The sequence below is a fragment of the Scheffersomyces amazonensis genome (assembly GCF_036850825.1).
Source record: "Scheffersomyces amazonensis strain UFMG-HMD-26.3 chromosome Unknown RJT21scaffold_1, whole genome shotgun sequence".
Lineage (NCBI taxonomy): Eukaryota > Fungi > Ascomycota > Pichiomycetes > Serinales > Debaryomycetaceae > Scheffersomyces > Scheffersomyces amazonensis.
The window spans coordinates 404,631-418,062 of NW_027042741.1; the positions used below are offsets into that span (position 1 = coordinate 404,631).

At 33.2% G+C, this 13,432-nt stretch overlaps 6 protein-coding genes across 6 annotated transcripts; 3 read left to right on the forward strand and 3 right to left on the reverse strand. All coding sequences in view use genetic code 12, as the record gives it.

Annotated features, from left to right (window-relative positions):
* Nucleotides 1-163: 163 nt before the first annotated feature.
* On the reverse strand, nt 164-2,212 carry ITR1 (myo-inositol transporter). The gene has a single exon (XM_064880490.1). The coding sequence runs from the start codon at nt 1,976-1,978 to the stop codon at nt 263-265; it is 1,716 nt and encodes a 571-aa protein (XP_064740553.1). The 5' UTR covers nt 1,979-2,212; the 3' UTR covers nt 164-262.
* A 952-nt stretch (nt 2,213-3,164) lies between these two features.
* Nucleotides 3,165-3,998, reverse strand: CYT1 (ubiquinol--cytochrome-c reductase catalytic subunit; the record flags this gene model as incomplete). The annotated part of the gene is made up of 1 exon (XM_064885280.1): nt 3,165-3,998. The coding sequence occupies one exon, from the start codon at nt 3,996-3,998 to the stop codon at nt 3,165-3,167; it is 834 nt and encodes a 277-aa protein (XP_064740554.1).
* A 783-nt stretch (nt 3,999-4,781) lies between these two features.
* Nucleotides 4,782-5,415, reverse strand: RJT21DRAFT_116817 (uncharacterized protein). The gene has a single exon (XM_064880491.1). The coding sequence runs from the start codon at nt 5,401-5,403 to the stop codon at nt 4,894-4,896; it is 510 nt and encodes a 169-aa protein (XP_064740555.1). The 5' UTR covers nt 5,404-5,415; the 3' UTR covers nt 4,782-4,893.
* On the forward strand, nt 5,416-7,623 carry MPP10 (rRNA-processing protein). The gene has a single exon (XM_064880492.1). The coding sequence runs from the start codon at nt 5,581-5,583 to the stop codon at nt 7,519-7,521; it is 1,941 nt and encodes a 646-aa protein (XP_064740556.1). The 5' UTR covers nt 5,416-5,580; the 3' UTR covers nt 7,522-7,623.
* Nucleotides 7,624-8,659: 1,036 nt separating this feature from the next.
* RJT21DRAFT_110982 (uncharacterized protein) lies at nt 8,660-9,826 on the forward strand (the record flags this gene model as incomplete). The annotated part of the gene is made up of 1 exon (XM_064879949.1): nt 8,660-9,826. One exon carries the CDS (start codon nt 8,660-8,662, stop codon nt 9,824-9,826), a length of 1,167 nt encoding a protein of 388 aa, XP_064740557.1.
* Nucleotides 9,827-11,539: 1,713 nt separating this feature from the next.
* On the forward strand, nt 11,540-13,426 carry RJT21DRAFT_8316 (uncharacterized protein). The gene is made up of 2 exons (XM_064885349.1): nt 11,540-12,428; nt 12,597-13,426. Exons 1-2 carry the CDS (start codon nt 11,843-11,845, stop codon nt 13,097-13,099), a joined length of 1,089 nt encoding a protein of 362 aa, XP_064740558.1. The 5' UTR covers nt 11,540-11,842; the 3' UTR covers nt 13,100-13,426.
* Nucleotides 13,427-13,432: the final 6 nt, after the last annotated feature.

Sequence of the window (13,432 nt, forward strand, 5' to 3'; positions counted from 1 at the left end):
TCAAAAAATACACCTACTTCCTTTTTTGCAGTATAAATGATATTAGCTAGCTAGTTAGTAGTTAGTAGTTAGTAGTTAGTAGTTATTAGTTATTAAATATTAATTAAATGCCGATATAAATTCCTATAGAAAGTAGCCCTACTACTATATAATATCTAGAAATATGTGAAATGTAAAATGTAAAATGTAAAATGTAAAATATAAAATGTAAATCAACTTAACATAACTTTTCTTGTTGTAAAAGAGACTCTACTTTTGTTCATTAAAAATCTTCGTCAATATGCTTAACAAATTTAGAATTCTTCTTTCTTTGCTTAGATAAAGCAGATGCTTGTTTAACATTAAATCCATTGGCTAAGAATTCAGTAGTTTCTTCCAATTCTAATCCAGATACTTCTGGTAATAAGAAATAAACAAAGAAGAATGATATTACACATAATCCTCCGAATAATGCAAATGTACCAGTTGGTGTGATATTTTCCAACATAGTTAAAAATGTAGATGCAATAACCATAGATCCTGCCCAATTGGTACCTGCTGAATACATAGCACCAATAGATCTGACATTAACATCAGAAAATAATTCTACACCAGTCCAAGCACTATTACCAATACCAATAGCATATGAAGCTACAAATAAGACCATACCCATAATAACAACAATACCCCATCCAGAAATTCCTGTAGTTTCAACTACAACATTAGACCCATCAGTAAACTTAATTCCCAAGTAATGGAATGCAATAGCACAAACTACCATAGCAATAGTCATAACTGGGATAGCCAATAATAAAATTCTTCTTCTTCCAACAGTATCGATAACTAAAAGAGCAACACCAGTAAAGACGAAATTAGTAGCAGCAATAATGATAGAAACTGCAGTTGGATTATTAAATCCAATAGTTTCAAAAATAGTGGCACTGAAATACATTAATGAATTAAATCCTGTAAATTGTTGAATACCTTGTAAACCACAAGCAATAATCAATGCTCTAAAGTTAGCAGCATTTACATGAATTAATTTAACAGAGTTCCAAATTTGTTGAGCTGGTCCATTACCTGGAACTATAGAATTAGAAGCAATCATATCTTCTACAGTGGCATTGACAAATGCTTCTGAAGGATTATTATGTGTTTTTCTGACAACTTCTCTAGCCTTATCGTATTTTCCATTAATAACGTAATATCTTGGAGTATCAGGTAAGAAACAAAACAAAACAAATTGAATGACAGGAGGAATCATACATAATCCGACTGATATTCTCCAACCATGATCTACTCTGGTTAAACCCCAGTTAATTAAATAAGCAATTAATTGACCACCAGTGATGAATCCACAATTAGTCACAATTAATCTACCTCTATATTTTGAAGGTGATAACTCACTTAACATTAATGGAGCTATTAAAGATGCAATGCCCACACCTAAACCTAAAACAAATCTACCACTAATCATTGTCCATACTGTCTTTGCAGCTAATTGAATAATAGTTCCTATTACGAATATTACATTAGAAACTAATAACACTCTTTTTCTACCTAATATATTAGCAGAAAAACCACCCATAAATGATCCGATTAAAGCACCTAATGAAGTAGCAGATGTAATAAATTCTTTTTCACCTGAAGTTAAAACCTTATTACTTAAATCAGTACCAATTTGAACTAAAGCTGAAGAAATATAACCTGTATCATAACCAAACATAAATCCTGAAATGGATGATGCTAAGGTTAGTATAATTACTAGGCTTGAAGGTCTACTTTGAGCTTCTACTTCTGTAAATGAAATATTTTCTCCATCACTAATTAAATCAGTAGATGGTTTATTAGTACTACTTCCATGTTGATGATTACTTGGGTCAGCAAACGCGTTAGATGAACTTGAAGTTGAAACAGTACTAGCACTGGCATTTACACCATTATCTAGCACTTTACTCTTGCTTGAGTTAGAAGTATTTTGAGGTTGGTGATAACTCATCTCAATTTTTAGTGAGCAATGTTAATTATAATTCGTATAATTATATAATAAATAATAAACAAAATATATTTGTATATAATATATTATAATATAATAATATATATTTCAGATACACTCGGAAATTATTTATACAATAGGTACTATATACGAAATATAATTTACCTTAGTATAAATCTAATATATAATTCAACTGACTATATACCTTCAGAAATAATAAATTCTCCTCAAAACCGGAATTTATCTCCTTTATATGGAAAAGGAAAAAATTTACCTTAATCTGAGGGGTTCAGACAATTTCGCCGAAACGATGGGGGACACAAATGGTGTGTAGTCGTGTGCGTGACGAGGCGAGGCGCTTACATAAATACTTTCGGCGGACCATCTGAATGTGGATGTGTATTGTGACTTTAGACGAGAAGGGCTTTGATTATTGTATATATCATAACTAAAGGGGAGGAGTACTATATATAGGGTTATGATATTTAATAGTATAAAGTAATTATAACCACTATGTACCATCCATCTATTCATATAATCACATATACGTATGATATAAGAGGAGAGCCTTATAGGGTTATGATATTTAATAATTAAGTAATTGTATCCAATACCCACCATTCACCATCCATCTAATAAAACAATTACATTTACAGATGTATATATATATAAATATATATTAATATTTATATTTATGGGGAAGTAGAAGCTATGTCATTATGCAAGATACGATAATGACATGTAATGTACAGTCAAAATAATCTACTACATGTCATATGATAATAATAAAGTATAGATTAGAATAAATATAAAAAGATGTAATAGTAAAATAGAATAAGAATTCAAATGATATATAAAAACATTAATTAACAAGAAGGATTAGATAGATATCTATGTGCTCACATCTATATATATAATTACATGTAGATGAATAATTGTAATGTAGGTTTGGTCGATTTATGATATAGTGTTATATCTAGATGCATTTATTTTGATTGTTTAAAATTGATAATTTTTATTAGTACGAATTCCAAATGCTTTTTTATAATTTCAATCAAATAACAGATTTATCAAACTTCAGTTTATTGAGTTGGCTGAGATAATAAACATAATCGGAATGAAAGAATAAAAATACACAAATGAAATAGTCCGAATATATAGAAACTAAAGTCTGATCTTCTTAACTAATTTAGTTTTTCTTTGGTGGATCGAATCTGAACTTTCTATTCTTGATTGGTTGCCATTTGAATCTCTTAACCCAGATAGAGATTAAGTATAATGAAGAAACAACAATCAAAGCTTTCAAACCCCATCTCTTTCTTTCATCATTATCTGGTTCAGAAGCCCAGTTTAAGAAAGTAGTAACATCTTTAGCCATTTGAGAAGTGGTAGCTGGAGTACCATCTTCATATTCAACTAAACCATCAAATAAAACTCTACCCATAGCAATAGAACCACCTGGGAAATATGGGTTATAGTTGGCACCTGGTGGTAAGACAACACCAGCTGGTGGGTCATCTGGGTAACCAGTTAAAAGAGAAAAGATGTAATCAGAACCACCATGTCTAGCCTTAACGATTAATGATAAATCAGGTGGTAAAGCACCTTGATTGGCAGCTCTGGCAGCTTGTTCATTAGGATAAGGAGCTGGAATGTAATCAGCTAATTTACCTGGTCTCTTCTTTGGGTTACCTTCATCATCTGGTTCATCATCATACTCTAATTCTTCAGCAAAAGCTTTAGCTTCAGAAGTACTATGAGAGACACCAACTAAATTTCTCCATGCAATTCTATCTAAAGAATGACAAGCAGCACAAACTTCTTTATAAACTTGGTAACCTCTTCTAATAGAAGCATGATCAAAAGTATCAAACATACCATTATGAGACCATCCGTAAGCTGGAGGATGTAAACCATGTTCAGCAGCGGTCATGGCATTGGCAGTTAAAGAATCTTGGTATAACAAATAAGAAGTAGTTAAACCAGTAACACCAACAGAACCGACAATCAACTTTTGAGTCATTGAGCTATTAAAGCTTTTGAATACTGTAGATTTAAACATTATTATGAGGTATTATATGTAGATGGATATTTTGTATACAATATAGTATTAAATGCTAAAATTTTTTGATTGAATTGAAATTTAAAAATCAATTCTAAACAAATCTGGAAATCGGAAACAAACGAACTATTATAGAAAGTGTATAGGAATTAATTGTTATAAGAAATTATTTCAATTAATTGATTGATTTAAAGTGTATTTTATGACCAAAGTATGTTAATACTAATTCACACACAATTTGAACAATTTAAATGTTAAGTTGGACTAAAGTTTAAGTCTGTATTGACAATTATGTTTCAACAGTCTTTGTAAAAAATCCACCAAATATTGACTTTTGGGCTTGTGTATTGTCTAATTCAAAACACCAGTTGGTTCAATAACTTTCGATGTTGAAAATTTATTTTTACCCTATAGTTTTTCTAGCTTAAACAATCCACTCACCATACAGGCAAAGCCAAATATTAATTTTAATTTGATTGGGAAAAAAGAAAACTAGATGGATTATGTAAGGTGTGTCAGTACCTGTATATACGTCCAGCTCAGAATTTTACTAAGTACTTTTCGACTATTCTCATTGGTCAAAATCATGTTTACATTTTATATTTGGTGAGTTACATGTTAGGTTTGGATTATGCAGTTTGCATATAGAATTGCAGTTTAAAGTTTTATGGTTATAATTACAATACTATCTCTCAATTCTGTACTATAACTATTCTATAGTGTAGATATTTTTCAATCAATTTACAAATTTTACCATAGAATCACATACGGATTAATATATATTACAGATATTGACCAATAAAAAGAGAATAATATAAAAAAATGACATGCTTTAAATGAATTGCCTATGCTAAATTTACCACTTCTCTTCGGGGTTAGCCTTATAAGCTACATAATCTTCCCATTTGAATACACTCAATTCAGTTTCATTTTCTACTCCTAAATCCCATAAACTCTTATCTTCTCCCTTCTTGTCCACTCCATTTATCAATACCCATTCTTCATCTTCTTCAAAGTTAATAACCAAATTCATAGACTTGGATCCATGGGCCTTAGTATAAATCTTAATTGTATCATATTCAACAGATCTGTATGGTCTTAACCCACCTGTGGTTTGAATAATATTTTTCACTTGATCTAATAATTGTTTAGGACTAGTTTCTTTCAAATTTATAGAATGCATGATGTAATTCTTCACATTTCTATATGGGAACGATTTGATAATTCTGATGGTAACTAATGCATCAGTGGCTGGTCTTACGTTAGACGTAAGTGGCTCTTCAACCGTTATTTCTGCGGCAGACATGATTGTTATTATGCTAAAATGGTATTCTAGTGCAATAATTTGTACAAAATATGGCATCATTCATATTAAATATAGCCATCTTTAAATTTTCAGTTTTTTTGGTCTTGTGCAGGAACTTTTCAACCATCTCTGCTCATAAAAAAAATTATATACCAAGCATCTCACTATGTGACAGTATCAAAATTGAATCGAATTCACATCGTATTATATAGTTCAGCTCCTAGATATTACTCAAGTATGTCTGAAGATATAGTGGAGAGATTACATCGGAATCCTACCGAAATTTTCGGATTCCAAAAAGAATCTGGAACAGATAATTCATTTAATCAACTACTCAAATCCTTGTTGGATCCAATATCAAATAAGTATTCTATCTTAGATGAGATTTACATAGATGGATTGGACTCTAATCAAGTTTATGGACAAGCCAAGATTGTCTTAGATGGAGTAGGTGAAAAGTTGTTAAATACTGATATTCCTGAATTAAAGGAGAAATATATTGCTGATGAAGAAGAGGAAGATGAAGAGGAAGAGGAAGATGATGAAGATGAAAATGAAGACGAAGATGCTGAAGAAGAAGACGAAGATGCAGAAGAAGAAGACGAAGATGCAAACGAAGAAGAACAAGGAGATGAACTTGAAGTTGATTATGAAGAAGAGCTCGGATCTCTTGAAAATGGCATAGAAGATGAGGATGATGAAGAAGATGAAGATGACGTAGACGCAAGAACATTAAATGAAGAGGAAGAAGTTTCAGATGCTGAAACAAACATTCCTTCAGATGAAGAAAATCAAGACGTAGACGATTTTAAAAAGGATTCATTTGGTTTAAATGACGGATTTTTCGATATAGATGAATATAACAAACAAGTCTTGGCTCTAGACGAGCAAGTAAATAACCCTGATCAAAATAACGATGAAGAAGAAATCGACTACTTTGCTAACTTAAGTGGTGAGGATGATGAAGATGAGGAAGTCGATTATTATGATGATTTTTATGATAAACCTGGTACCAGTGTAAAGACTAAATCTCAGAAAGGTAAGAAGAAAAAGGAAGAAGAAGACTTTGATGGTGAATTCAGTGAATCTGAATATGATAATGCTATGGGTAATGCCATGTTAGATCTATTTGAAGATGAAGATGAACCTGAAGTAATAGACAGTCAAGGAAAATCATCTGAAAACTTGTCATCATATGAAAAACAACAATTAAAATTACAAGAAGAAATAGCGAAGTTGGAAGCTGAATTGGTAGCTGATAAGAAATGGACCATGAAGGGTGAAATCAGTGCTAAAGATAGACCCCAAGACTCCTTATTGGATGATCCAGCTTCTACTGATTTACAATTCGATCGTACTTCCAAGCCAGTTCCAATAATAACAGATGAAGTTACTGAAACTATCGAGGACTTAATCAGAAGAAAAGTTAAGAATGAAGAATTCGACGATTTACCTAGAAGATTAATTTCCGATGTAGCCAAATACAATCAAGCTAAAAGAGATAAGTATGAATTGTCTGAACAAAAATCATCCAAATCATTATCTGAATTATATGAAGATGAATATCATAATGCTGGTACTTCTGGTACTTCTGGAGAATCTCAAGTAAGTGATGAAGTTAAAAAGCAGCATGATGAAATCAGTGAATTATTCACAAAGGTTACTCATAAATTAGATGCATTAAGTTCAGCTCATTTTGTTCCAAAACCTCATCAATTTAAAACTATTGAAATCAAAGTCACTGACACTATCAATATGGAAGATGCTCAACCATTAAATGTAACATCTGAATCACAACTTGCTCCTCAAGAAGTCTACAAGATCGGAGATGATAAGAAAAAGGATGACCAAAAAGTATTATTAAAATCAGGGTTATCATATTCGAAGGAAGAATTATCAAGAGATGAAAAGCAAAGGTTGAGAAGAGCTTCCAAGAGAAAGAGATCTAAAGAATACAAAGAAAGACAAGAAAGAATTGAAGCTAGAGAAGCTGCTGATGCTGCTAAGAGTCGTGATACTGGTAAACCAAACAAACGTCAAAAAGTCAGTTCTGTTGTTGATACTTTGGCAAAAGCCAAGAATATTACTGTTATCGATAAGAAGGGTGAATTACGTGATGTTAAGGGTAAACTTAAAAATAATGGAGGTGCACAAGATTCTAACTCATTTAAATTGTAGTTGAATCAGATAATAATCATATATGCATATATAGAAATACTACTATTGTAAAATATACTTAAAAATGTGTTTTGCTTTTTGCAGAGCACAAAGAAATTGAATACCGATAGAACGTAAGGTGCGATGCAATGCAAGAATATAGCCTGGAATAAGTACATACATAAATTCTGAGTTAAAAGTTAACACATCAACTTAATCAAATTTTCAAGTTCTTGCAGCCATTTATTATTGCGACTTTAGTCTGCCTGATTGGTTGAAAATAACTCAAACTGGGCCGAAATATGTTAAACAAACAGTCGTAGCTCAGGTAACAAAATCATTTTAACACATTTGTTTTAATGAACTGGGAATTATTCGCAGTTTGTAAAAAGGGGTTAAAAATATTTACGAACATTCCAAAAGGCTAACGCATTGGAAAAATTATTTTGAATTTTGACGTACTGTCAGTCCCGGCCGCCTTGTCTACGCGTCTTTCAAGTCTCATTGTGTGCTAATTTATTTCTAAACTTGTTAGAAATGTGCGACAGTTGTGGAGTTATCCAATTTAAAAAATTCGGTTAAAATTAACCCATCATCGGTGCTTCACTATTACTAAATCTGTAAGAAAATGAAATCTGTTATGATCGGTGATTATGCTCATTGGATTTCTAAAAAATAATATTAGTGCTGAAAATTAAAATGAAGATCATGAAACCTCATGAGACTCCACTTACGGTTAACTTCCATTGCAAACTCTTGATTTGACACTCTTTCAGCTAAATAAAAGAATTAAATGGTCTGTGGTCATATGAAGGGGATTGAAAGATATTAATACCAATTAAAATAAATATTATGACTGTAATATTAAACCTTTTAGAACTTTCATAATATCCAAGTACCTGCTACGGCTCTAGTTATGTACCTCCTGCATATTTGGTCGTGGCGAGTACATATTTAGTTAAAATACGAAATAAGAAATCGTATATTTATCTACTCTTGGCACATACTATCGTTATCTTCTTGGGAATATTCAAAGTCTAACAAATTTGGTTTGTTAGACCAAGTCCTCTCATTTTTAATTACCTTTTAGTTTTCTTAGAAGCATCATTTTTGAATACTTTAGAGGGAAAGACAATTGACAAGAACGGTAAAACGTACAATGGTCACACCCTATTTCCTAGGAAAGATAGCTACGATTCCGTATGTTGCTGTCAGAACTCTAATTGAGTATTATACTGTAGGTACAGTTTACCAGAAGACAAGCAGTAATGAGTTTGGCAATTCGCTCTGGAAAAATCTTCACTTATCAATTGAGTATCACTTAAGTGGATCCTTACAAAAATCAGATGTTAAGACATTTGCTTATTCTCCACTATCCAAAGTCTTTCAATCATTTGAGAAAAATAAACATCCATTACTTGAAGATTTGAATAATTTTGCTAAGCCATTGGATAAGTACAGTTACTGGATTTCAGAAAGTGAAGGGGCTGAAAACGTCTTAATCTACATACATGGAGGTGGATATTTATTAGGTATGTTTGAAGCTCAATTAGTGGGATTCATGGCTTTGTATTATGCATTATCTCCGGAAATCAGAAAAAAGACGTCTTTCTTAATTGTTGATTATTCTTTAACATTATTCGACCATGTATTCCCTACTCAACTTTGGGAAACTCTTTCAAGTTATAAAACTTTGGTTGATAATGGTTATAAGAATATTCATCTATTCGGTGAATCTGCAGGGGCTCACCTTGCTTTAACTTTAAGCAGATATGTTGCCTATCCAGAGGAAGCTCAAGAAATATTTTCTAAATTTCCACAATTTGATTTCTCTTCCTTCAAAAATTTACCTCAACCAGTTTCCCTCGTTTTAGAAAGTCCTTGGGTTCAACCTTGTACCCAACCCATTCTTCCTCCTCCTCAAGGTCAAAATATCTATGGAGACTTAGGAGCACTTGATACATCTATGGGTGATTATTATGTTGAAGGTATTGATAAAGAGATCATAAAAGACTTCTTAACTTTTACACAAACAAATTATGATGACCATTGGTCAAAAGTTCAAGCTATCACAAGTGGCAAAACGATTGTTTTATATGGAGAACGAGAAGTATTAAGGGACGCAATCCAAAAGTTCCACGGTATTATTAACAAGAACGACAATGTTCTGAAATATATGGAAGTCGGTGGTATTCATTCTGCTTTGGTATATGTTGAAAGCTTGGATTTTATCAGTACTGAGGGAGCCCAAAAGGCTGTTCAAGGCGACTTCGAGAAGAAATTTGCTTATACCACAATCAGCAAATTCTACGGTGAAGTAATTTAAGCTTAATCTTGTACATGTAGAAACAATATGAACTAATTTTGTAGATACATTTATATTAGATATACTTTAGATATTCAATTCGAAATTTTTTATTCAGCTCCTGTCTGTGATATCCTTTTACGGTAAGCGGCAGAAAAAATGCAACCCCAAAACCCGCACCGATTAAGGGGTCGAATTAGATACACCTACATTTCACTTTACAACCACTAGCATTTAAGGAGCTCCCCCATTCGCCATATAATAAACAATCCAAATCAAATTAGACCAAACATTTTGAGTTTCAAGATTCTAAAAATAGAGATTCACTACATTTATAAAGTTTCGAGAATAATCGGAATCATAACGGCACGGAACGAAAACAGGATATGTAAAGAATTCTATGCTCTAAGCCTGAAGAACATGTAATATGTATTGATAGAGCCTATACGGCTATTGTTGATCATGTTTTTCTATATACAGCGTAAATTCCGAAGATTGAGGGCGTCATTTTCTATAAGCACCGTTGTAAACACGGGCCCCACTAGTGAGGAGCTTCTCTTCAAAATAACCTTAATTATTTCACATTTGGGACTTTTAGAACTCCTTCCTCGTCCCTTTTAGATCTGATCACCCTATATATACTGTAAATAAATATTTTCTGGGACTAAATAAAATTTTAAACATGTTGTTGCTTGAATCAATTCCATGAATTAGGGGTTAATTGAGATGCCTAGAAATATAGATAGGACTTTGCGATGTGCTTCCGTAAATTCCTTAAATCTAACCAAAGCTCTACGCCTTCTACGTAAGTGTTATTCAAAGTAACTGAAATTGAACAAACAATCACAATTTCAATGTTTATGTAATGCAAACTTCGTATGCTGACAAATTCAATACAGATAACGATATTTTAAATGACATCTGTACGTTGTCTGTAATTAAATAGTTAACTTAACTTTTGGTGGTGTGTTTAGATCTGAATAGTATATTTACTGTGAACTATTTTTAGCAATGCCATAATTCTTAAACCTGTCGAAACAGGACTTCAATGTTTTGTGGGGGGTGGGGGGAGCTTTTTCTGATCTCAATTTTATAGAGATCACTGGTTAGAAAAAGGAGAGTAATTAACGAGAGGAGATGCTCAACTATCAAAGGTGTTCCCCAATACCAAATAAATCACAAACCAATTTCATCCCTTCCATAATTGAATTGCTTCCTTAAAGATGGCAGTGCTTTCGAATAAGTATAGCTTGTCATTTGTTACTTCTTGTGATTATTCCATAGTGGTATTCTTTGTTTGTACCTACAGCCCATGTATCCAGTAATAATGATCCCGGTCGACCTTAAGCCTTCTTTATTTGTAAACAAAAGTATTGATATTGTAAGAGAGGAATACCAACCGAAGCGTATGACATCACATCTCACAGACATTGTAATTGAACGAATTGAATAAATTTTGAGCAATTGATCCGATATGTATACAGTACTACGAAGATTATTACGTGCACACCTTTCTTATCCGAAGACTGCAAAACTGGAGTACAAAAACAGCCGAACTCAAAACTCCAATTTGGATAATTAATGACTTGCATTGCAGAAGTTCGGTTTGATCAAGTTTACGGAGGTGCTAATTACATGCATATTTTACTTTGCTAAACCTGCTAAGTTCGGATTGTTGTCATGGTTTCTACTACAATCATTTATTTGAGCAATAGTCCCCTTACATTTCCAGAAATATAAATTGGTGCCCTCTTTCCCTCTTACAGTAATTTTTGAATTATGAGAATTTCTTCTTTTGGTAATTAAATATTAATCGTACAATTCTAGTACCAGTATATTAGTAGTTTAGGGAAATCTTTTCTTTATTATAGTTTGCTTCTTGAAACGTTTGCTTCAGTCTGAATTACATTCATATTAACGGGCCAGGTGCATACTATAAGCCATTCGCTAGTGAACAATCCAATAGTGTTCAAAAAATATTTTGCATAGCATTCATCTTAAACAACTAAGTCTATTATTTTTCAACATAATTTCATTATGAAGTATTCATTATTTCTCTCGATTGTGAGTTTGCTCTTATCTTCAAATATTGCATCTGCAGCTACTATTCCTGCTTCTCCATGGACAACTTTAACTCCAACTGCTACAATTCCTGATGCTACTTCTGATTATGGTTCATTTGGATTTGAAATTGTTGTTCTTGAGACCGGTAGTGTTGTCAAAAGAGATGTTTCTCAAATAGATGACGGTCAACTTCAAGTGGGTACTGCTGTAACTCAAATTGGTGATGGCCAAATCCAAGCAGGTGGTTGCGTAGGTGCTGTCACTCAAATTGGTGATGGTCAAATTCAAGCCGCTGGTACTGCTGCTGCAGTAACGCAAATTGGTGATGGTCAGATTCAAGCTGCCGCTACAACTGCAGCTGCCGTTACTCAAATTGGTGATGGTCAAATTCAAGCTGCTGCTACAACTGCAGCTGCCGTTACTCAAATTGGTGATGGTCAAATTCAAGCTGCTGCTACAACTGCAGCTGCCGTTACTCAAATTGGTGATGGTCAAATTCAAGCTGCTGGTACTGCTGCTGCAGTCACTCAAATTGGTGATGGTCAAATTCAAGCTGCTGGTACTGCTGCTGCAGTCACTCAAATTGGTGATGGTCAAATTCAAGCTGCTGGTACTGCTGCTGCAGTCACTCAAATTGGTGATGGTCAAATTCAAGCTGCTGGTACTGCTGCTGCAGTCACTCAAATTGGTGATGGTCAAATTCAAGCTGCTGGTACTGCTGCTGCAGTCACCCAAATTGGTGATGGTCAAATTCAAGCTGGTTCTTGTGAAGTGACTCAAATCAGTGATGGACAAATCCAAGGTACTGGAACTCCTGAAAGTGGTTCAGTTGCAGGAGGATTAATTGCTGCTTGTGTTTCATCTGATGCAGTTGTCGTAACATTGAAAGGTGGTATTCTTTATGATTCTCATGGTAGAGTCGGATCCATTGTTGCCAATCGTCAATTCCAATTTGATGGTCCACCACCTCAAGCAGGAGCTATTTATGCTGGTGGTTGGTCTATTGTCCCAGCAAGTTATGTGTCTCCCGATGATGGTTCAGGAGAATCATCAGAAAATGGTCCTTCTAAATTAGTCAAAAGATCTGGCACTGGTTATAAGTTGGCTCTCGGTACTCAAACAACTTTCTACAGATGTAAATCTGGAGATTTCTATAATCTTTATGATGAAAGTATTGGTGCTCAATGTGGCCCTGTTGAGATTGCAGTTTTCCAAGCAGTTGTATGTTAAAGTGATACCCTCGATTTTGTTTGTTTTTCTCTCTAATAATTATCAAAAGCATGCGTAACTAGTTGTTTGTTCTTTTTATTGGCCTTATTGTTCAATTTATCAATGTTTGCTTTTGCCCATTCCTTTTCCAATTGGTCTACAGATCTACTTTTAATTTCTTCATCGTTACTTTTTTTTGCTACAGAAAAGTTTATTTTTCGCATCCATTTTCTCAGGTTTTACGCTTGACAATTTGAAGCTGTTAGTGTTCAAGTTGCTTCGTATGTCGCGTTATGACAGCCTACTTTTTACTATTTAATATATTAATACTGTTAATGAATTATAAAACATTTG